At 30.5% G+C, this 21,940-nt stretch overlaps 2 protein-coding genes across 3 annotated transcripts; one reads left to right on the top strand and one right to left on the bottom strand.

Moving 5' to 3' along the window:
• The first annotated feature begins 5,736 nt into the window (after positions 1 to 5,736).
• Positions 5,737 to 7,796, top strand: LOC141536005 (uncharacterized). The gene is made up of 2 exons (XM_074256200.1): positions 5,737 to 5,877; positions 6,381 to 7,796. The coding sequence occupies exons 1-2, from the start codon at positions 5,737 to 5,739 to the stop codon at positions 6,933 to 6,935; spliced, it is 696 nt and encodes a 231-aa protein (XP_074112301.1). The 3' UTR covers positions 6,936 to 7,796.
• A 3,734-nt stretch (positions 7,797 to 11,530) lies between these two features.
• LOC141535922 (synaptic vesicle glycoprotein 2B) lies at positions 11,531 to 21,940 on the bottom strand. 2 transcript variants are annotated; one of them, XM_074256086.1, is made up of 12 exons: positions 21,379 to 21,940; positions 19,760 to 19,822; positions 19,500 to 19,661; positions 18,469 to 18,631; positions 18,245 to 18,366; positions 16,002 to 16,240; positions 15,706 to 15,869; positions 15,216 to 15,390; positions 14,929 to 15,046; positions 13,570 to 13,729; positions 13,287 to 13,414; positions 11,531 to 13,170 (listed from the first exon to the last, which is right to left on the bottom strand). In XM_074256086.1, the coding sequence occupies exons 1-12, from the start codon at positions 21,428 to 21,430 to the stop codon at positions 13,103 to 13,105; spliced, it is 1,614 nt and encodes a 537-aa protein (XP_074112187.1). In that variant the 5' UTR covers positions 21,431 to 21,940; the 3' UTR covers positions 11,531 to 13,102. The 2 variants fall into 2 exon arrangements, with proteins under 2 accessions (XP_074112187.1, XP_074112188.1); XM_074256087.1 differs by lacking the exons at positions 19,500 to 19,661; positions 19,760 to 19,822; positions 21,379 to 21,940 and adding an exon at positions 18,697 to 18,719.

Below are 21,940 nucleotides of genomic sequence, written 5' to 3'. Positions count from 1 at the left end.
TTCACATAAAATGGATAGTTTTTTAACTCCTTTTCGATCTTCAACCTTTTTTTTGTTAGCGAGGGTTGAGGTTTGGTTATGAGTTCTTAGCCCTTCACCAAAGAAATTTCCATTTACGATTGGGTAAGCTCGGGTGAATCCATTACCTTTACTTATTCTCTTCCCTGGATGTAAGCATAAACCACATCCGTACTCTCCATTAAATTGTTTCACACATTGTACAAGAGAACGAGCAACTGAATCGCACACGCCCATCAAAGCTACAACTCTTTTGCGATACATTTGACCTTTATATAAATATATGAAACCTTCTTCAAGAAGTCTTTTAGCTTCATCTGTGAATGGCCTCAAATATCCATTCATATCTTTTGGTTTACCGGAACCGAACCAAATACTAGAAAGCATGATATGACTTCTTCTTTCAAATGGATTAAGCTCGTTAATCGAGCAAAGTACAGGGTAAACTGAGGTATTTGAACAATCAAAAATAGGAGCTCCATCAACGCTGTAATTGATCGAAATCATATCATCGTGTGTTACTTGGTTTTTGTACATTTTGCCATCAAAAATGTCTTCAATTGCATATTTATTCTCTTTTTCTCGACTTGATGAATACAAGTTATGGGCGTCAGTAGTTTCAAATAATTCGCGTAATTGATCACTTAAAGGTAAGTGTAAAAAAAAACCTCCATTACATTTAGAATCGAATTTTGTTAAACAATTACTACAGTTACTCGGACAATTACTTTCACTACCTAAATAATTTCCACATTTAACACAAATGTAGTGAGTAGAAATATTGTGCGAATAACGATTAATAATTTTTTTCCAATAATATTTAGAAGTCTTAGCACCCGAGGTTTTTGAATAAATATTGAGATAATTAATAATATCTTGTGCAACTGTATAAGTAATATTTCTTCGCCATTTAATAGCCATGACAAGAAGATTATTAATTAGATGATGTTTTGGTATCTCTTTTGGGTTAGATGCAAAATCGTTTGAAAGATCATTATTCGCTCTGGGTACCTCCTCTTCAATAACCATATTATCGACACTGTTAAAAGATTCTTGATCTCGCATCATGGTTACTTGATAATCCTTTAAAAAAATATACATATATTTACTAATAGCCACGTGTAAAAAAACTTATCGAATGTCGTAAAAGAAAGAAATTACAGAACTGATAATTATAACACCTAAATTACGACCGATAAACTTACATTGCAAGAATTCAAAAGTATTTAATTAAAATATTCTTGAATAATCAGCAATATCACCAGTATGAAACGTTTTATTACAAAATAGATTGACCATCACTATTAATGCCAAAAACTCAATTAAAATCGAATCATTAATATGTGAAAATACATTTTTCCGAATTTTCGGAAGTAAACATAACAAATTTTGTTAAAAAAATAAATTTAGTAGAAGACAATCTAAAGATTTGTAATATGTCACAATAAAAAACTCCAAGTTAGTCGGTTTTACAGTTTCATAACAACCCAAGTTAACATACGAGTCTGTGAGAAATCACTCCAAGGATGAAAAAGCTCCAGAAATAATTTTTAAGCTTTAAAATTCTATACGAGTCAATAAAAAATCTGTTTTAATTCTAAAATGTGTATTCTCTGAATAAACAAATTTTTTGCTCTTTCAAAATTAAATAGATAAATTTCCCTTGAATAAACCAATATTCATTTATTTAATTTAATTTTTATCGATTCATGTTTGGCGTAATTATAGCTCACATATATTTAAATATTATCAAATTATAGTTACCATGGTGATAGCAGGTTCTAATGCTTCAGAAATTACGTTATCTGACAAACTTTCCTTAATATTTTGTTCTTCATCAATTTTTAAGGCTTTAATCTCGATAACTGCCTTATTTCGATGATTTACAGATTGCAACAGTATCGGCTTTATTTGAGTTGATTTAATTTGTCTACAATCACGTTATTGATTACCTATTATTAAGTATTTGATAATATCATTAAAAAAGTGTGTTTTTTAAGTTCTATCTTATATTAAGAATTTAAATTGCAAGTTTCTAGAAATTATTACTCACTGACTCGATAGACGCTTTATACGCCAATCATATTTTGTTCGTTTTGGAATAGCCATTACACTCCCAAAAGTATTATATTGTTTGTAAGGACCTCGCTTTTTTTTTCGACTTGCTAATTTTACGTTTTTTGAATTATCTCCAATTTTTCTTTTTACTGACATCTTAATAATGCAGATTTCGTAGTTTGATATAAAAACACCTAACACAGATATTCAATTTAAAGACACGCTTCTGTTTATGTGTGAAGTGAGCGTTCTTTTTTTCAAATAAAAATCAATTTTCATAACTTACGTCTGACAGCTGTCATAAAACTGTGGTTAAACTAAGTGCATCAATTTTGATTCACGAACTAATTCAACTTATATTAATCATGGGTGCCTTTTTATCAATACATAAAATATATATTGTTTAACGTTGCCCTGGTATCCTAAAGTATATCTCTTGATCGCATAATTTATAAATAAATACATTTTACAAAGCTTGCGAAATGACTACGGTTGAATCGAAACAAATATTAGCCCTCGTACAATGGGTTGGGGGAAAATTTGATAAAACATACACTCCAGGAATTTCAATCGAGTGGATTTGTGATTTTGATGCTAAAAATTTCAATCCCTTGGAAGACGAAGAAACCTATTTAATTGAATGGCGTCACAATAAACCAATCAAACCAAAAAACGGGTGGAAAATTTTCGATGCACGTGTTGTAAAAATATCTCGTAAATAATCTCAAATATATTCATTTATTTACAATTTTTTTTGTTACAAACTATTTATTCACAGTTTAATTAATTAGAGGTTATTTATTTACAATGTATTGATTGATTTTTTCTTTTCATTTAAAGACAGCATAAAAGTATTGAACAACGAAGTTGCTCTGTTAGAGGGCAGCGTTACTCCATTAAAAAGTAAAAAAAATCCAATAAAATTTCCAAAAAAACGTATTTCAGAGAATTTTTCGGATGATGATGAGGTTAGAGCATCCACTTCAACTCAATCAGTAATATTTTAGTTATTTACTTTTGATAAGTATTAACGGTAATGTTTGCCGAGTTTTTATCGCTGTGATATTATAATTTACAGCCAAGTAAAAAGTTAAAAAAAAGATCAAGCGTTGCAAAAAACCTTAAGAAGGCTGCAAGTGGACGAAATATTCCACCCCTAGTAAGATAATTTTTCTAGTTTAATCATAATTTTATTTTATTAATTACATTGTTTTTTGTATTTTGTGATAAGGTTTTTGAGGAGGAAACTATCCTTTCGAGTAGTGATGATGACATTCCCAAAGTTCTCCAGGACAATACTTCTGTCAATCATCAAAAGCATCGTAGTATAAATTTTTTCTTGAAAAATGTTTTTCCAAAACTACCAATGATTTTATTTTGTTTTATTTTTTAAATTAACAAAAAACACTAATTATTAGAAAATTATTTGAAATATTGATAATAATATTTATAAACATAACGATATAAATTTCAGATAGTGAAATGATAATAAATAAGCTTTCGGAACTGTGTGCCGAAGTCAAAGACATAAAACAGACTCAAGCGGCTTTGATTGAACGACAGAACAACCATGCAAATCATCATGGTGATGAGGATGATCCAGTAAACATTTTATTTTCTGCAAAATAAATATAAATATAAATATTCTCAACAGCTATAGAGTTGTGTGTCAGAGCTGATACACACTATAAGTTTACGCTCAGAAACTGATTTTCTTGGCTTAAAATAATATTTTGAACGACAGAAAATTTTAGTAGTAAAATAATTTTTTGAAGCCAAGAAAATTTTTTTCTCGAGAACTTAGATTTTTACTTTATAATGGAAGTCTTCTGAAATTTTTTTTGTTGTTTTATACAGTGTATTTTTTTCTGTTGAAATTTATAAATTTCTTTAATTTAACTTAAAGTAATAAAATCAGAATTTTCATTTTTCTTTAAGATTGAAATTGGTCACCAAGGATCGAATGTATTTGTTTCTCGCAAACAATGGGATACTGCAGATACTCGTGATACATTTCAAGGAATGGGTAAATCTTTAGTTGAGGCACTTTTTCCGGATGAAGTTTTATTGGCTAGTAATTTGCGTGGTGGTTCCAGTAAAATTAATAAAAATGCTCCAGTTCGCCCGGCATCAGATAAGAATATCATTAAAGCTGTTGAGGGTATATTTTTCTACAGTAACTAATGCTTTGAACTTGAACTGCTTCAAAATTAAAAAATTTCAACATTTGGATAATACAATATAAAATATAATATAGTAATGAAATATATAGAAGAAGAGCTCCAGTTATTTTGAAACACGAAATCAATATAACATTTTTATTTCGACCAATTATTTATTTTTTTTCGTTGAACTTCATCAGATACTAAACAATTTAAAGGAAAAAAAAAAATTCAAAAATGTCAATTTTTGAAAGAATGTTTTGATCCCTGAAAAAAAGTGTTTGGAAAAATACCAAAAAAAAAATTAAATTAATATTTCGGAAATTTTTTTAAAATTGTTCAGTTTTTGATACGCAAAAGAAATTTTGATTTTGGACACTTTTTAAATACAATTATCTTTGTTCAAACGATATTTTTTTGGCTAAAGGTAAAATTTTATCATAAATCCGCCGTGGAAATGAATAATTTAACAATAAAATTTCCAAAAATGTTTATTTATCGATTTTTTATGGCTAAAAAACAGTGAAGCTCCCCTTGTATATAATTACTCATATTATACAATAATATTCTGTATGATATACAACCGTAATTCAAACCAATCACCAACATTTTAACCCTTGAATTTCTTAAGTTATTAAACGTGTGTAATTACAGAAGCTGTAATGAATAAATTTCGTCGACATTACAAGCGCGGGTTATTTGGAACAGCCATCAGCAACATGCTTGAAGACAAACGTCGCAAAAATCGAGTGGCCGCTGAGCCTAATGAAGTTGAACACGAGAATCATTAGGGCCAAACATGGAATGAAGTTTATTCAATCAATATGATTATTTATTCCACAAATATTTATTTATTAATTTACTTATATATTTATTTATTTATCAAACATGTTTATTTATTTAATCAAATTATTGATATTTGTTAAATTAATTAATTAAAATAAATTTTGAAATTCAATAAACTTATATGGCAATTACTTATACATATACAGGAATACATTGTTAGAAAAATAAATATACAGGAATTAAAAAATAATAATATTAATACATAATATTAAATATGATTAAGGATATATTATAAAGTATATGACTTAAAATATATAATATAATATATTTCTGAAAATATACAGTAACATATATATTCAAAAATATATAATAAAATATATGTTAAACAATATATACAATAATATATGATTTTAAATATATAACAACATATACATAAATAATCTATGTACAAAACTATAATAATTATATATTTAATCGGCGAAAACAACTATATGTTATTTTATAAAATTTTATATACAATTAAATATATTATCATATAATTTCCATATATTTTCCAATATATTTTTTTCATATATTTTTTTTTCATGCGGGCACCTGCGAACCATTGGTCGTAAGCGTGAGCTATTAGAACGTCTGCGAGCTGCACTTTTGGTCGAACAAGAACAAGTTCAAGACGAAGAAGAAGAAGACGAAGCAGACGACGACGACGACGATGAAGAAGAAGATGGAAACTCAGATGAAGACGACGAGATTGTTCCCCCGCGGAACAATCGCCAGAACCGACTCCAGGTTCCGGAACACGATGATGAAGCTGGCGCCCGAAGAACACCGGTCATTCGACGGCCCCGAGGAAGTCAGCAGCGCGTGCTGTTAACGTTCAAGGATGTTGAAGGTACGCTGAAAAAGTTCAGTGGTGATGATCACACTGATGTACGACGATGGCTCCAAAAGTTCGAAGAGATGGCGGAACTGTGTGAGTGGAACGAAGTTCAACAAGTGGCTTATGCCAAGTGACTGCTAGAACGTTCCGCAGAATTATTCGTGGAGTATGAGAATTGTAGTAGAACATGGACAAAATTAAAGAAGGCGCTGAAGGAAGAGTTTGAAAAAACCGTAGACAGTTTACAAGTGCACCGAGAACTTGTGAAACGAAAGAAAAAATACGACGAAACGCTACAGACCTATGCGTATAAGATGCTACAGATCGCATCCCAAGTCAATCTCGAAGTGAGTGTAGTTATCAAGTATATAATTGAAGGTATTCCCGATGAAGCTGTAAACAAGTCAATCTTGTACGGAGCTCAAACAATGAGGGATCTAAAAGAACGGTTCAGTCAGTACGAAAGTATGAAATAGGAAGCTGCAAAAACGAAGACCAGAGCAGTGGAACGAAATGACAAATTTGGAAAAGCTGACCACAGGAACATCAAGAAAAATAGTGAAGTGAAATCAACCACGGTATCAGTGAAACGTTGCTATAATTGCGGAAGTGATAAGCACGTTAGTTCCGCGTGTCCTGACTCGAAAAAGGGTAAAAAGTGTTTCAAGTGCAATGGTTTCGGGCATATCGCGACGGAGTGTCCAGACAATAGTAAGCCGAAAGATGTGTATGTTGTATCGCGGCCAAAGAAAGAAAAATATCAGAAAATTGTTTCAATTAATGACTATAAGACTCTAGCATTAGTTGACATAGGTAGTGATTTAACTTTAATTTGTAAGAGGGAGTACGAGAGGCTGGGGGCACCGACCCTCAGAGAAACGCAGGTATGTTTTGAAGGTTTAGCGTCTGGTATGAATGCAACTATGGGTGAGTTTATCACTAGCATGACTGTAGAAAATGATGTATACATTGTTACTTATCATGTCGTACCTGATGCTATATTAAAACACCCTAATTCTCCTGGGTACTGATTTTCTAGATCAAGTTGAACTCTGCGTACGGCATGGTGACGTTACATTTTTAAAGATTGATAAAGACGATCATGTTAACATAGATGAATCAGGAGAATCTTACATTCACCAAATTAATGTTATTGATAAAGCCGACGAAGTAGATCTTTCTCACATAACAGAAGAACATTATCGGGAAGAGATTCTTAAGATTATAACGAATTATAAGCCAGATAAAACGGAAGATATCGGAATAAAGGCAAGGATAATTTTAAAATCTGATGAGCCAATTGTTTCGCGACCGCGACGGTTGTCTCCTTCGGAACGTCGAGAAGTTAACGATATTGTGAGCATTTGGATGGAGGAAGATATCATCCGTCCTTCAAATTCAGAGTACGCGAGTCCGATTGTTCTTGTACGGAAAAAGGACGGGTCAGCCCGGCTTTGCGTAGACTTTCGGAAATTAAATAGAATTGTTTTGAGACCGCTTTCACCTTTGTCTTTAATTGAAGATCAGCTAGACGCGTTAGCAGAAGGAATATATTTTACAGCCGTTGATTTAAAGAACGGATTTTTTCATGTCGATGTCGCGGAAGAATGCCAAAAATATACAGCTTTTGTAACGCCCGATGGTCAGTATGAGTTTCGAAAACTGCCGTTCGGATTGTCTATCTCCCCTACCGTTTTTCAACAATACATAAATGCTATTTTTCGAACGTTAATAAAAGATGGTATTTTAGTTATTTACATGGACGATTTAATTATTATTGCAAAGACCTTAGAAGAAGCTGTTAAAAGATTGCAGATGGTTTTAGAAGTTGCAGCTAAGCATGGGTTAATAATAAAATGGTCGAAATGCCAGTTTGTAAAAACTACGGTCGAGTATCTTGGGCATATTGTATCCAAAGGGACAGTAAAGCCCTCGGAACATAAAACGTTAGCTGTAAGTAATTTTCCGGTCCCAAACACTATCAAAAAAGTACAGAGTTTTTTGGGTTTAACTGGATATTTTAGAAAGTTTGTACCTAGGTATTCCTTAATAGCTAGACCCTTGACCGACTTGTTAAAGAAAGATGTTCAGTTTCACTTTAGTGCAAGGGAGACAGAAGCATTTAACGCACTGAAGGCCGCACTAGTATGCGGGCCTGTTTTAAATTTATACAGAATAGGAGCTGAAACAGAGTTGCATACCGATGCATCATGCTTAGGGTATGGCATGATTCTAATGCAAAAGGATTGTAACGATGGGAAATTCCATCCAGTCTATTATGCTAGTGGAAAAACGACCGAGGCTGAGGCAAAATATTGTAGTTACGAACTGGAAGTGTTGGCAATAATAAAAGCCTTGGAAAAATTTAGAGTTTATTTATGGGCAATCCCATTTAAGATCATAACAGATTGTCAAGCTTTTACAGCCACAATGAAGAAAGAGAAGCTATGTTTACGAGTAGCCAAATGGGCTTTATTATTGGAACACTTCGAGTACGAAATTTGCCATAGGCCTGGGAAAAGTATGATGCACGTAGATGCCTTAAGTCGAAATCCATTACCGACAGTTTTAATTGTACGCGAGAATGATGATGGAATTTTGGCACGTGTGAGGAGTGCACAGGAAAGAGACGATGACTTAAAGATTGTATTAAGTAATCAAGAGTGTGATGATATGAATGGGTATGTAGTGCGCAATAAGTTAGTTTATAAGGATGTGAATAGTGAATTATTAATTGTAGTACCGAAAAGTATGCAATATCAAGTAATAAGACGAGTGCACGAAAAGGGGCATTTTGGTGTTAATAAAACAGAAGAAATTCTCAAGAAGGACTTCTGGTTTAAAGGGATGAGACCGAAGGTTGAGCAGGTAGTCGAAAGTTGTGTTGCCTGTATCTTAGCCGAGAAAAAACACGGTAAGCCAGAGGGACTGCTGAATCCCATTAGCAAAGGTGATGTCCCCATGGATACCTACCACATAGACCAAGTGGGCCCAATGACCAACACTCAGAAAAGCTACAAACATATTCTTGTAGTAGTTGATGCATTTACCAAATTCGTTTGGCTATATCCAACGAAGTCGACCGATACAGCAGATGTACTCAATGGACTTCGAAGTCAATCGACTATTTTCGGGAATCCTAGAAGAATTATTTCTGACAGGGGAACGGCATTTACATCCAACGACTTCGAGCAGTATTGTAAAGAAGAGGGAATTCAACATTCACTGATTGCAACTGGAGTACCACGAGGAAATGGCCAGGTTGAGAGGATCAATCGAACTGTTGTACCTTTGTTGACAAAGCTGTCGTCTCCAACGCCTGAAAAATGGTATCGACATGTCGACGCGGTACAGCGCTACCGGAATGCTACCCCAAGTCGTAGTACAGGTAAGACACCAAGTCAGCTGATGTTTGGTGTCAATATACGACTAAAAGACGATTTACGCTTACCTGAGCTATTAGAAGAAGAATGGGCTACTCAGTTTGTGAAAGACCGTGAAGAATTACGCAAAGAAGCTAAAAAACAAATTGCGAAAACCCAAGAGGAAAATCGACGAGGGTTCAACAAGAAGCGGAAGGTAGCAAGGAGCTATCAAGTCGGGGACTTGGTGGCCATTCAGCGAACGCAATTCGGTCCAGGATTGAAGTTGAAGGGGAAATTCTTGGGTCCGTATCGTGTAAGGAAAGTCTTGAGGAATGATCGCTATTTGGTGGAAAAGGTTGGAGAGCATGAAGGACCGCAAAATACATCTACTTCAGCCGATCATATGAAGTATTGGGCTATGGAGCCTGAAGGAAACAATAGCGACGAAGAGCAAGAGTCCATTGACGACATCTGAGGGCAGATGTCAACGCAGGATGGCCGAATGTAGGAGCAGGAAAAATATTTTGTTGTAAATATTTTCTATGCTTCTACTTTAGTAAAAGTATTCGGTGTTTAAGTATTTTTATTTTAGTTTCAAGGATAAGTGGTTGTAAATTTAAGGATTAGATGAGTAACTAGTATTTCTAACATGCTGTCGCCAGATGTCAAAATATAGTTACTCTGTAAGATGTTTAAATATATTGTAGCTTGAGTGCGAGTGAGAGAATGAGTAAGGGTGTATGAAGTATGTAAGTATACTGTTTAGAGATGGGGGTGAGAAGGAACCAAGAGGCCCAAGTAATTTTAAAGGATAGTTTTGTAAGTTAGTCTAATACCACCCAGGCTAGTGAGCAGTTGTATGTTATTTTCCCTTATCAATAAATCTATTATTATACTTTTAAAAAAATATTGTCACTACTTTTGTAACTACATTCTGCAGAACATTTATGCAAGTTTCGTCAAACTGCCATCTACTTTACATGTACATACTCATATACACAAATGCATACATCCGTATGTACTTTCAAACTTACATATAAAAATATATACCGTACATAACATAATATATGTAAGCTATGCGAAGTACTTTACCAGGCCAATGAATGAACGATATTCCAAAAGTTGCTCGCGTGGCAAACAACCGGATATCTGCCCCGAGCTAATTAACTACCATTGTAAGCAATCTATAATATCCAAATATACCCTACGATCCAGGATATTTGATTGTTACTGTGATAGAGAATCACGCATTTTCAGCTATTATTGTTCTATCCCTTCATTAAATTACAAGTTTATATGTAGGTTGAGAATACACAGAAAAAAAGGTTCACTTGAGCCAAAAAAATATTTTTTTTCCTAATTATTTTCTTGAGCGAAAAAAAAATTTTTTTTTGACACAAGAAATTTCACTTATTCCAACAAATTAATTCTCTTGCTTTAAAAAATACGTACCTTGATCCAAGAAAATTTATTTAACTCAAGAAGATCTTGTTTTGAACAAATTCAGCCTCTTGCTCCAAAAAATTAAATATCTTGATAGGAAATATTTATTAATATTTTAATTGACTAACATGTCAAATGGGAAGATCAAATAATATTGAATCATTTTGTTTTCATTCAATATGTATAATTGCACGCTAAAATAATATAAAATGGGTATCGAATGTTCACGAGAAAAATTTTCTCAAGGTGAGAAAATTTTTTTCTCAGCTGAAGTAGGTGGCGCTGCGTCCCTAAAGTATCTAAAAATCTTGATCAAATATAAAAATTTATTGTATCAAGTATTTATAACATTTGAAAGTAGTAAAGGGCACGGAGAGCGAGACACAACAAACCCCCACTCCTCGGCCACTGGTGCCAGACCTTTTCCGCTCCCCGCCGTGAGGTGTTTCTCCCTGTGAAGGAATTCCCTCGGTAAATTTTGGACCTGAAGTTTTTTCTGTAAGTTGTATGTGGATATGGATTTCCAATATGAGGTAATAAAGATGTAGGTCATAAATTAGTCATGGCATGGGGTTAATGGGAAAAAGATGTAGGATTGCATGATTTTCTATTTATTTTTGAAGATCTGATGATGCCCTTTTTTAAAAATGACATTAAATTAAAAATAAATAAAAAATTTAGCGAGCCTAATTATTTTAAAAAGTCTAGTAATTATTCATATATTAACTTACCGTCAATATCCGCCAAATAATTAATTTAGCCAAAAAATGAATAGTTTAAATCATGTAATAAAAAGGTAGAGAAAATAAAAAAATGTATTTCCTTCGTGAGCTATCACAATAACATGTTGAGTATTTTATGATAAAAAAATTCAGATGTTGTACACATTCAATTAGTTCTCGTCATGATTATCACTATCATTTCAAAATTTTAATTTCTTTTGCACGCCTCATAACGTGAAGCGGTTGAGGTAGTAAATATCAACTAATGAAAGTCGAGCAGTTTTTTTTAACTTTAAATGTGTCTGTTATATTCATAATGAACTTACGCAGTAATAGTATATTACACACCGAGGGAAGTAAAGTAAGAAATGTCTAAGATCACATGTAATCTGAGGCTTTCTTATATACTTCCCAAAGGGTGTAGTATACTGTTTTGTCCTCCGGGCGGAAAGTGGCAATTTTCGTTTCGCTGCGCTAAACAAAGTTGCCGCTTTCCGCCTCCGTCGAGGAGAAAAATAGTATACATCCCTTGGAAAGTAAAAAAGAAAACCTCAGATCACGTGTTTGTTGACCTGAGGCTTTTCTTATTTTCCTTTCCAAGGGGTGTAATATACTATTGCGTCAAAAAATTTTCTGTTAAAAATTTTCACGTTAAATATTTAACACTTTTTTGTGTTAATTTAACACAATAAATGTTAAATTTACACATAAAACCTGTGCAAAAAAATGCTTTAGAATATTAATAAAGACTTGAAAATATTTAGGATAAATTTTATCTATAAAATATTCTTAAGTCTTTATTAAAATTATAAAGCAGAATCGAAATTTCTGCAGGCGTGCTAATTTCTATTTACAAATCAATTTCAAATTCGAATTGATCTCGAAACTAATTCATATTTGTGTAAAAATATGAATTTCAATCTTAAATTCATTTTCAATCAGAATTTTTTTTGCACGGGAAGTGTTAAATTTAACACACAAATTTTTAACACTAAGTTTTTTGACGTAATGACGCAAAATTTTTTACTGTGTATATATGAACAAAAATACCCTTATTAACGATTGGTATTACGAAAGAACATTCATTATGTTAAATATTAACAAAAACTGATTGAAAAAAAATTTTCATAGATGTGAGTAAGTCTGTATGTACGGATATAGCAGCTATCAAAAATGAATTTTTTTTTCAATCTTAAAAATCAGTAATAAATTTTATTTTTTTTTAAAAAATTTAAATAAACGTTATAAGGCGAGCACCTTTGAATTTTCCGAAATTTTTTTAATTATATTAGTAGCAATAAATATAATAGTGGATATTGATTCAGTTCTATGATATTGATTCTCTAAGTACAAAGTTCAAGTGAAACTTGTGACTGGTTGAAGGCAAATACTCGAGTATCTCTATCAATTACATTCCAGTCAGTGACGCAAATCAACTATTATATAGAAGTTTAATTATAATAAGAGGAAATAATATCTATCTACATCGTCATTGTTATAATTGTCACAATTTTCATCTGTTGGTTTATTATCTTCAAAATAATCTTGGTCATTAGGTAATACTGCTCTTTTGTCAATTGATTATTATCGTGTTTGAGTTAATACGTATAATTCAATTAATCTCCATTCTGATTACTCGCGGTAATCCCAATTATTTATTCACTTATCTTATGATGGCGAGATTTTTATTTCTTTCTTCTCTGATCGCAGTGTGAATAATGACATAATCATACAAGCTGCATAAAAAAAAAATTATAATAAATATAACATCAATTGCAGTAATTGATGCTAGGACTCTAGTCATTAATGAATTAAATAACATAAATAATGATTGTATTATTGATAAACTTACGTATTAATATTGCGCCGATTCCAATAAACGCGCTGAGACATTCAAATTCGAGGAGAGCTGGAAAAACGAGGTTTCCAATAATACTCGCTAAGTTTCCAGTATTTGTGATAAAACTGACAGCTGTTGCCCTAAATATTGATATTATATAGACGGTAAGTTTATGCATCACAGATAAGTTTAATAGGTAATTAAAATAGCAGGGTCGAGCAGAGACAAAAGATGTAAAGATCGGAAGGATGAGTTATTATAAAGTTATCAAAAGCATCGATGCGGAGGGTATTACCTTAACGGTATGGGAATAACGTCGGCGTTAGCCGCGATAACTATGTTAGCCGTTATTCGACCCGTGACTACAATAGATGCTGATAGGGTCAACATTAAAGGTACAAGTTGTGCCCAATTAGTTCCAAAACTGCTGAGTATTGCGATTAAGTATCCCATAACTAGATAAAATAAAATACAATGATATTATTGATCTATAAATTATTGCTCCTGATAGTTTTGATAACAAGTTTGCAAATTTAAGTGTAAGGTTTTAAAATTGATGGAAAATTTAAGAATTTTATGAGTTTATAAATTGAATAATAGAAACTTCTAATTATTTTTATTCTACAACAATGAAAAAAACTTTTTAAGAGTTTAAAATCATTCAAAATAATTTCGACAGACAATTTAAAAATATGTATACAAAGCACTTTTAAAAAAAAAGTTCGGTGCATGAGGTACCGGTGGGTAATAAGGGAGATTTAAAAAAAAAATCAAAAATATTGCATTTGATTATTGCAATGTAACATTAATTTTTAAATTAATACATTAGCCATAAAATATAATTGAGTAATGGTAATTTTCACCACAAACAAACACAAAATTAAATTTTTTCAAAAATCTTGCGAATAGGCCTTATTTTACTACGGTAAGGTAATAAGGTCTTCGGCTTATACATACTGGAAATAATTATACTATACTTGATAAAATTGGTATTAGAGATTAATCATCACTTAAATTGAGCAACAATACTTTTTAAGATGTTGATAAAAATTAGAACAATGATTTTAAATTATTAAATATATAATTATAAAAAATGTTTACCATTTATTCAAATCATCTTTTAGGAATTCTTTTGCGCTACTTTAGCATATGACGGATGATGAAATATAGAAGACAAGGAACGTTGTATCGGGATTCTATAAACTTGTAGCGACATTTCTATGCTAGATGTTTCTACTAGAGAAATCTTTAGCGGAAGCGGTTATTTTAAATAGCATTTCTATCACTCAGTATAGTAGTATAGGCCTTATTACCCGCGGGTACCTTACTTTAAGTATTTTATTTTATAACTAAAATACTGAGTTAAATAAATAAATAAGTGATGTCGTGAATATATATTTCAAACAATTTATTATGTGTATACTGAAAAAAAAAATTAACTTGAATCAAGAGAAAATTCTTGAACCAAGAAAATAATTTTGAAGAAGCTTATTGTCTTGAATCAAGTAAAATTTACTTAAACCAACAAGTAAATTTTTTTTCTGTATACTACAATACTGTAGTAATGATCATGGAAAAAATATTTAGAATATTATAAACCAATTTTTAAATGAATAAAAATTTTACTTACAATAATAAAAATGATTAAACTTACCTAAAACAATTTTTTTCCTTAATTTAGTGGTATATAATAGGCCAACAAGAAATGAAATTCCAACAGCGGAAGCTGCAATAATACTTGAATTGATATATACGCTGGGATTAATGTGCCACTGAAATTAAACACTCATTAATTGAGTACTGAAATAACGTATAATGATGCATTGAGTTTGGTGAGTATTATTTATGGCGAGCAACACAATAGAAGATACGGAAATGCTTATGAACAAATGAGAGATGGTGAATTCAATGTTAACTGCATTTACAGTACCGACATATTACCCGAATGCAGGTGTGATTTGCATAGAAAGTCTCGTTTGCGAGACCTGGGGGAATCACGCCAGGAATCAAGTACTCGCATATCGTTGGATTGCCACGGGCTGGATCCCACCGAGAGTAGTCAAAGTTGTTGATTATGATGAACATATGTGGAACCCAAAGCCGCATTGTATTGAATCTGTTGATGTAGTAATATCGTTTAATACTCTATTCTTATTTTTGTTTTTTAATTTATTGTTTCACTATATTATCAATTCATTCAATAAATTAAATTTAATTAAATTATTGACTGAAAATAATAATCTAATTCTTTTTTCAAGGGTGTCTATTTGCATAAAGATTTTTTCTGTTAAAAATGAATAATGATTAATTGAAAAATAAATATTAGGTGGGAATAAAAACCACGCCTTGGTGTTAAATTATTATTCTACTAATTAAAATTAATCAATATTATTATCATTATATAAAAAAAAATTATCATGAGAATACTTACGAAAGCATACTGCCGAATTGTAGTAAGTTACTTATCACGAAATGTCTCAAATTTGGCGGCGTTAATAATTCTTTTGTATCGTTCCAAGTTTCAAGAAATTTTGTGAATTTTGATTCCTCACTTGTTTTATTGAAGTTATCCAAAGGTGACTCCAGAAATTTTATCTGAAAAAACAAAGATAATTATGATAGCTCAGCGATATTTGAACTGTAAATCACCATTTATGTAATTAACTTTATAAATAATAAAGATGATAAAAGAAATATTGATTTAAATATGTTATCTTATATTTTTACCGGATAAGTATCGCTGTGCAATCTAGTGTTGATTACGTAAATGCGTCTGAATAGATCATAGGCCTTAGGGAGATATCCATTTTCCATAAGCATTTTTGGAGTTTCCGGTAGAAAGCTCAAGATGATAAAACCAAGAATAGATGGTATACAGCATGAGATGTAGTATAGCCTCCAAGCTGTGAATTCTCGATCAAAAAGAACGAATGTCCATGTTAATGGCGTAACATTAAAAGCCAAAACTGTTAAAAGAAAATATATATTGATTAAAAAGTATATAATTCCCTAAATACAGCAACTGAGATTAGTAATAGTTTCAAAAATTTTCTTCTAAGAAAAAAGTGTGCACTTAGTGATGTGAAATGACTGTCAATTTTGACTTCGGTCAAATCACAAGCGATTGACGAGCATTTATTTACTCATTAATTGATAGCATATTGTTTTGGTCAATCGCAAATACTTTTGAGCATTTTTAAATTCCCGCTAAGAAAATTGAAAATTAAAAAAAATTGGGAAGTTGGTTTCACCCCAATTTTCGAAAATCGAGTTTTCATCAGATCTCCATGTTTTGAGGTCCTACTCAGAAAAAAAAATTAACTTGATAAACGAGAAAAATTCTTGAACCAAGAAAAAAATTTGGAAGAGCTTTCATTAAATTTAAAAAATGACCAACGGTCGTTTTTCAAGTTGGTCAATTGACGAGTACGTTGCCTCGCATTTCTGTGTACACTTCAGATTGACAAAAAATTCGATTTTTTAGTATAAAATGATTTTATCAATTAAAAAGTTTTCGAGTAAAAAAAATATCCAACTGTTCATGCTTAGAGTAATAAAAAATACCACGATAACGATAAAAAGAGAGTAAAAAACTTTGCAGTTACTATACTTTGTAATGGGGCAGCTGGAGTCGTGTAATGGAATTTTGACTGATTTAAGACTTGTGATAAACAAATGGGAATTTTATTCAACTTCAGTAGAATTTGAATCTATGAAGTTGGTAGTAATAATAAATCGTTTGATCTCTACGGATCATAATAAATGCTTTTATCAATACACTTACAAGGCCTGTTGAGTAGTAAGACCTGGTCAAAAGATATTTATAATGAAAACAAAGCTTTCACTCACTGAAAACAACACATTGTTTTCATCGAAATACAAATTACTCTAAACAAAAACAAAATTAAAAATTTTTCGTATAGTAGGTTAATAAATCCTATAGACTTAGAATATTTACATAACCCGTCAGCACTCACGTCAACTTTTCGGTAATCTTTACTCTCGTGATGAGAAATTTGCTTCCGTTCTAAGCTAATACTTTACAGACCACTATAATTTGCCCAATATGTACAAACATACGAAAAATATTTTTTTTTAGACTTTATTTAAAATAAAACTTTTAAATTATTTTATAATTTGAAAGTAGATAAAAGTAAAGGTAGAAAAAAGAAATAATTATTTAAAACAATCGTGAGCAATACAATCATATTTAAGATATATATTTAAGATATGTATTTAATATTTAAAATCAATATTCAATTATTTCAAAAAATATTATGAGAATTGGTCATAAATACTAATGATGTTTAAAATACAGTTTAACTCTTTAATCATGTTAAGATAGGCCTTATTATCTGACTGTGGTAAAATAAAGATTAATTGTTTATAGCGGAAATAACCTTTATTTGTTTAGATCTTAAAAATGATGAAAAACAGTTATTAATAAAAACTTATTAAATTAGATCTTTTTAATTTTATCACTATAAAAAAATAATTATACATGTTATTTATTTATATTGAATTAGTTTTTTAATGAAAGAAAAATAATAACAAATTAAGATTTTCAAGTGTCCTTGATACAGACTTAAAATTTTTCGGCATAAAAAATTGATTTAATCTACACGTAGGTATCACAAATCTCAGCTTATTTTATTCAAGCGGTAGAATTATCGAAACTATGAGTATTAGTTATAAATTGAAAGTCTTACATAATATATAATTCATTAGAATGTATAAATATTGATATTTAGAATGGCGTAAAAAACAAATAATTGACATTGAATTAAATAATTCCAGTTGCCACGAGAGAAACCAGTTTTATGGATAAATCATTAAAAAGGTTCTGATTCAATGAAGCATGTCCATTTGACATATACATTTACTCAACGCACTAATGATTGATACTAATAGTGACACAGTTATTGCAATATTTAATGTTATAAGTTTAAATTATAGGAAAAAATATTTACTTGCTGGAACGATAAATCCTGAGTTGAATAACAGGCCAGCCCAAGTATTCACTTTAGCTCGATATTTTTTTGGTTGAAATTCACTGAGATAAGGTGTCAGGAGTGTAAAAGGCCCGCTAACACTATTATAATGAAAAAAAATTACCATCTTTAAATTTAAATACAACACTTGTAATTAATATTTTGACTATTTGTACAGAATAAATATTATGTCAAATACTTACATAGTGCCAGTAATAATTTTGAGAATAACAAAAATGTAAAACGAGTCAACGATACTGCAGAGTATGTTGCATAAGAAATCAATGAGAAGTCCAAAAAGTATAAGTGTTCGTTTGGGCAGCCGATGTGATATGAAACCCCAGAATAATGGAGTCAACATCATTCCTAAAAATAATAATATTCATGATCATTACTTAGGACTTCTAGTGTGTTATTGTATTGTTACTTACTAGCAACCTGCAGTCACTATGCAACTGCCGAGATTTACGAATTATGAGTAAGAAAACTTCGATTTAATGATTTTTTGGTATTTCTCATCACACTATACATAGTTTGGGTACTTTTGAAATAAATTTAAAAAATACTAACAACTTTTCATTGCAAAATCATCACATCAGCAATAATAAATCTATCATAGGATCAATTACAAATAATTTAATAGATAAATGTAAAAAATTTATAAAACCAACAAACTATTCAAAACTTCTCTAAAAATTTAACATAAAAAATTGACTATTACTGAAAAATATAAAAAATCGTAATAAGGCACAAATTCTTATTAACACCTTTCTGATGATACCCAATTTAACGATGAAAATTTTTTTTATCCTCTCAATTATTTAAATTATAAATGATTATCGCTGAAAAAATATCAAAACCTATTTACGATAAAGATATACCCGTTACGAAATTATTCTTAGTCTCTTAATTATATAAATTAATTTTTGACGTATAACCACATTCATATGTACAAAAAAATAAAATAAAGAAATCAATAAAAAAAGAACTTTAGAACTACTTCAAAAACTTATAATAAATTAACTATTATTGAAAAGCATATGAAACATTAAAAAGGCATCACTATACGTCAAAACCTTTCCAATGATACAGAAAACTCATTTTATCACATAAATACGCCGAAGACAAAAATTTTCTTTTACTTTTATTTATATAGATTATACTCTATTAATACATGTTGTGATCTTGGTTAATTTTGTTGGAAGGGTATGTCTTATGCAAAATGTTTATATACCAATGTATACTGAGCTGCAGAGTAATCCTTTGCGGATAAACGTTAATTCGAGATCACACTCAGCTGAAGCCAAAACGAATGCTGCAGACGTCATATCGAAAGCGTTGGCCCATGCTATGGGGATCAATGCCAACACTATGAAAATATTGAACGTTCCAAAACCTAATTAATTCAATTATTCAAACATTAGTATTCCATTGCTTTTATTAATATTACTATTTTATTGATACGCATTATACTTGAAATTTGTTTTTATTTACCGGTCGCAGACAGTGCCGTCTCGAAATCCGCAGCTGGTTCTTTATTGTCAGTTTTTTCATTTTCTGAATGATCATAAGAAACAAAAATTATTTTTAAATTAAAAAATTTTGGTATGGACTGTCGATTTAATGAGTTGATGTTAATTTTTATTTTCGATATTATTTATTTTGGGGCTTTTAAGAAGATTCATTGATCAATTCATGAAAATCAAAGTTATTTTGATTTAATTTGCAAGCTTCCGAAAATTATTTGAATTTCTCATAATTAATTTTAATCGAACAATTATATTTTTTCATTCATGAAAAATAAGATAATTTTTATAAAATATTTTTTTCAAAAATGTTAATTTTTCATTAAACATTGTTTTCGTTATTGAAAAAATTGATAGTTCAAGAATTTTTTCCTGAAATATTTTATTTATTAGCTCTGGTTTTTAAGAAAGTCATTTGGAATACCCTATCAAAAAAGTCCATATGGGAATCCAGGGTAGAATCTTACATAGATTCCCATATTAATCAGGCGAAAAAAAAATTTCTTTAAAAAATTGAAAATAATTACGATGTAATCGCTATTAATTGAAATTAATTCTGAAAAACGGATTTTGTAATTTTTGTAATTGAAATTTATTTGAAAAAACTGCTCGCGTTTGATGGACTTGAACCAGGAACCTCATGGTTGACAGTCTTCTACAATACCACTGGCCTAAGTCACGTTCGATCAAAGTTTATGTTTATTCCACTTATATAAATTTACGATAGGAATCCATACTTCCAATGTGGATTTCTCATACAGGAATTCATGAACCCACAGGTTCCTACGTGGATTTCTATGGGTTCCTTTACGAATTTATACTTCCCGATGTGGATTCCCATATAAACTCATGTGGATTTTTTTGATAGGGTAGGGTTTGATTCTAATTTCGGTAATAAAAATGAAAAATAACATCCTTTTTATTTTTCAAACATTCATTTTTTTAATTGTAATACTTTATTAAAATTTATTTAGAAAATAGGCTCTTAATAACCACTAAATTCTGAATTGCATAATGATTCTTTTTGTTATGATTGGTAATGATAATAAGTTTAAAAAAACATACTACATTACTTTTAATTTTTTATACCTTAAATAAAGATTGAGGTCAAAATCAACCGACATTTGACTATTTTTTTTCAAATAGATTAAAACCAAAAAAGAATAAAAAAAATTAAATTCATATTCTATTAAAATTTATGTAAGTAAATTTTTTTCAAATTTTCTTTATATAAAGAATTTATTTGTTGAAAAAAATTCTAAAAATTATCAGATGTCCGTTAATCTTCGAATCATAAAATAACATGGCAAACGCCGGTTTCAAATAAATACCAAACTCATTACCTAATTCTATAGTGTACACTACAGTATACTAGTTTTAAGTGCGTGCTTCTGTGATTTATTAGAAAACGTGGCTACTAAAATTTTTTAACCTTTATCATGTAGAACGTAAAATTAAATGTTTTTACTGAAGACAGAATTTGTCTAAGCTGAACGGATTTTAAATTTGATCTATGACACACTTATTTCAAATGATTTTTATAAAACGATAGTCCATTTATTTAAAAAAATATTTAAACAGACTCACCAGTAATAGCTTGAATAGTACTAACTGAGCAACGCAAATTTTTATTTACCATTTCTCACAGATCAAATGAAAACTTCTAGCCAAAAACAAAATAAATATTCCACACTGTTATTATTTATTAAGAATCACAAATCTGAAGATAATTACGGTAAATTATCTTTCACTTAAATAAACAGTTATATGATCGAGTTATGAAGAAACACAGGTACAAGTAGATAATAATAATTATAAAAGGTGCTCCGAAACATCTTTTAGTGTATTACCACAGATAAACAGTAAAACAATCAAACCACATGAATTTTTATTTCAATAATAAGTACGATAAATAATAACCAGAGTGAGCTTGCACTAAATGAAGCAATTTTAAGTTTATCTGGTGCGTTCGTTAACGAGGTGACAAGTCAACTGAGCAGTTGTAAATACAGAACCTCCGTTCTTAGTCTGCTGTACATCAGAATACGCTCAGTAATAAAGAAACGGGTTAACTGATTCGTTGGCTCACAACAAGTGACATTATTGGCTCCAAAGGATTTGTATTTGTATTTTTAATTTCCTTATTATA

Source organism: Cotesia typhae, unplaced genomic scaffold, assembly GCF_013202065.1.
Source record: "Cotesia typhae breed Kobodo isofemale line unplaced genomic scaffold, CoteBio_Ctyphae scaffold_152, whole genome shotgun sequence".
Taxonomy (NCBI): domain Eukaryota; kingdom Metazoa; phylum Arthropoda; class Insecta; order Hymenoptera; family Braconidae; genus Cotesia; species Cotesia typhae.
The sequence above is the reverse complement of the archived record's forward strand: the minus strand, read 5'-3'. Positions and strand labels throughout refer to the sequence as shown.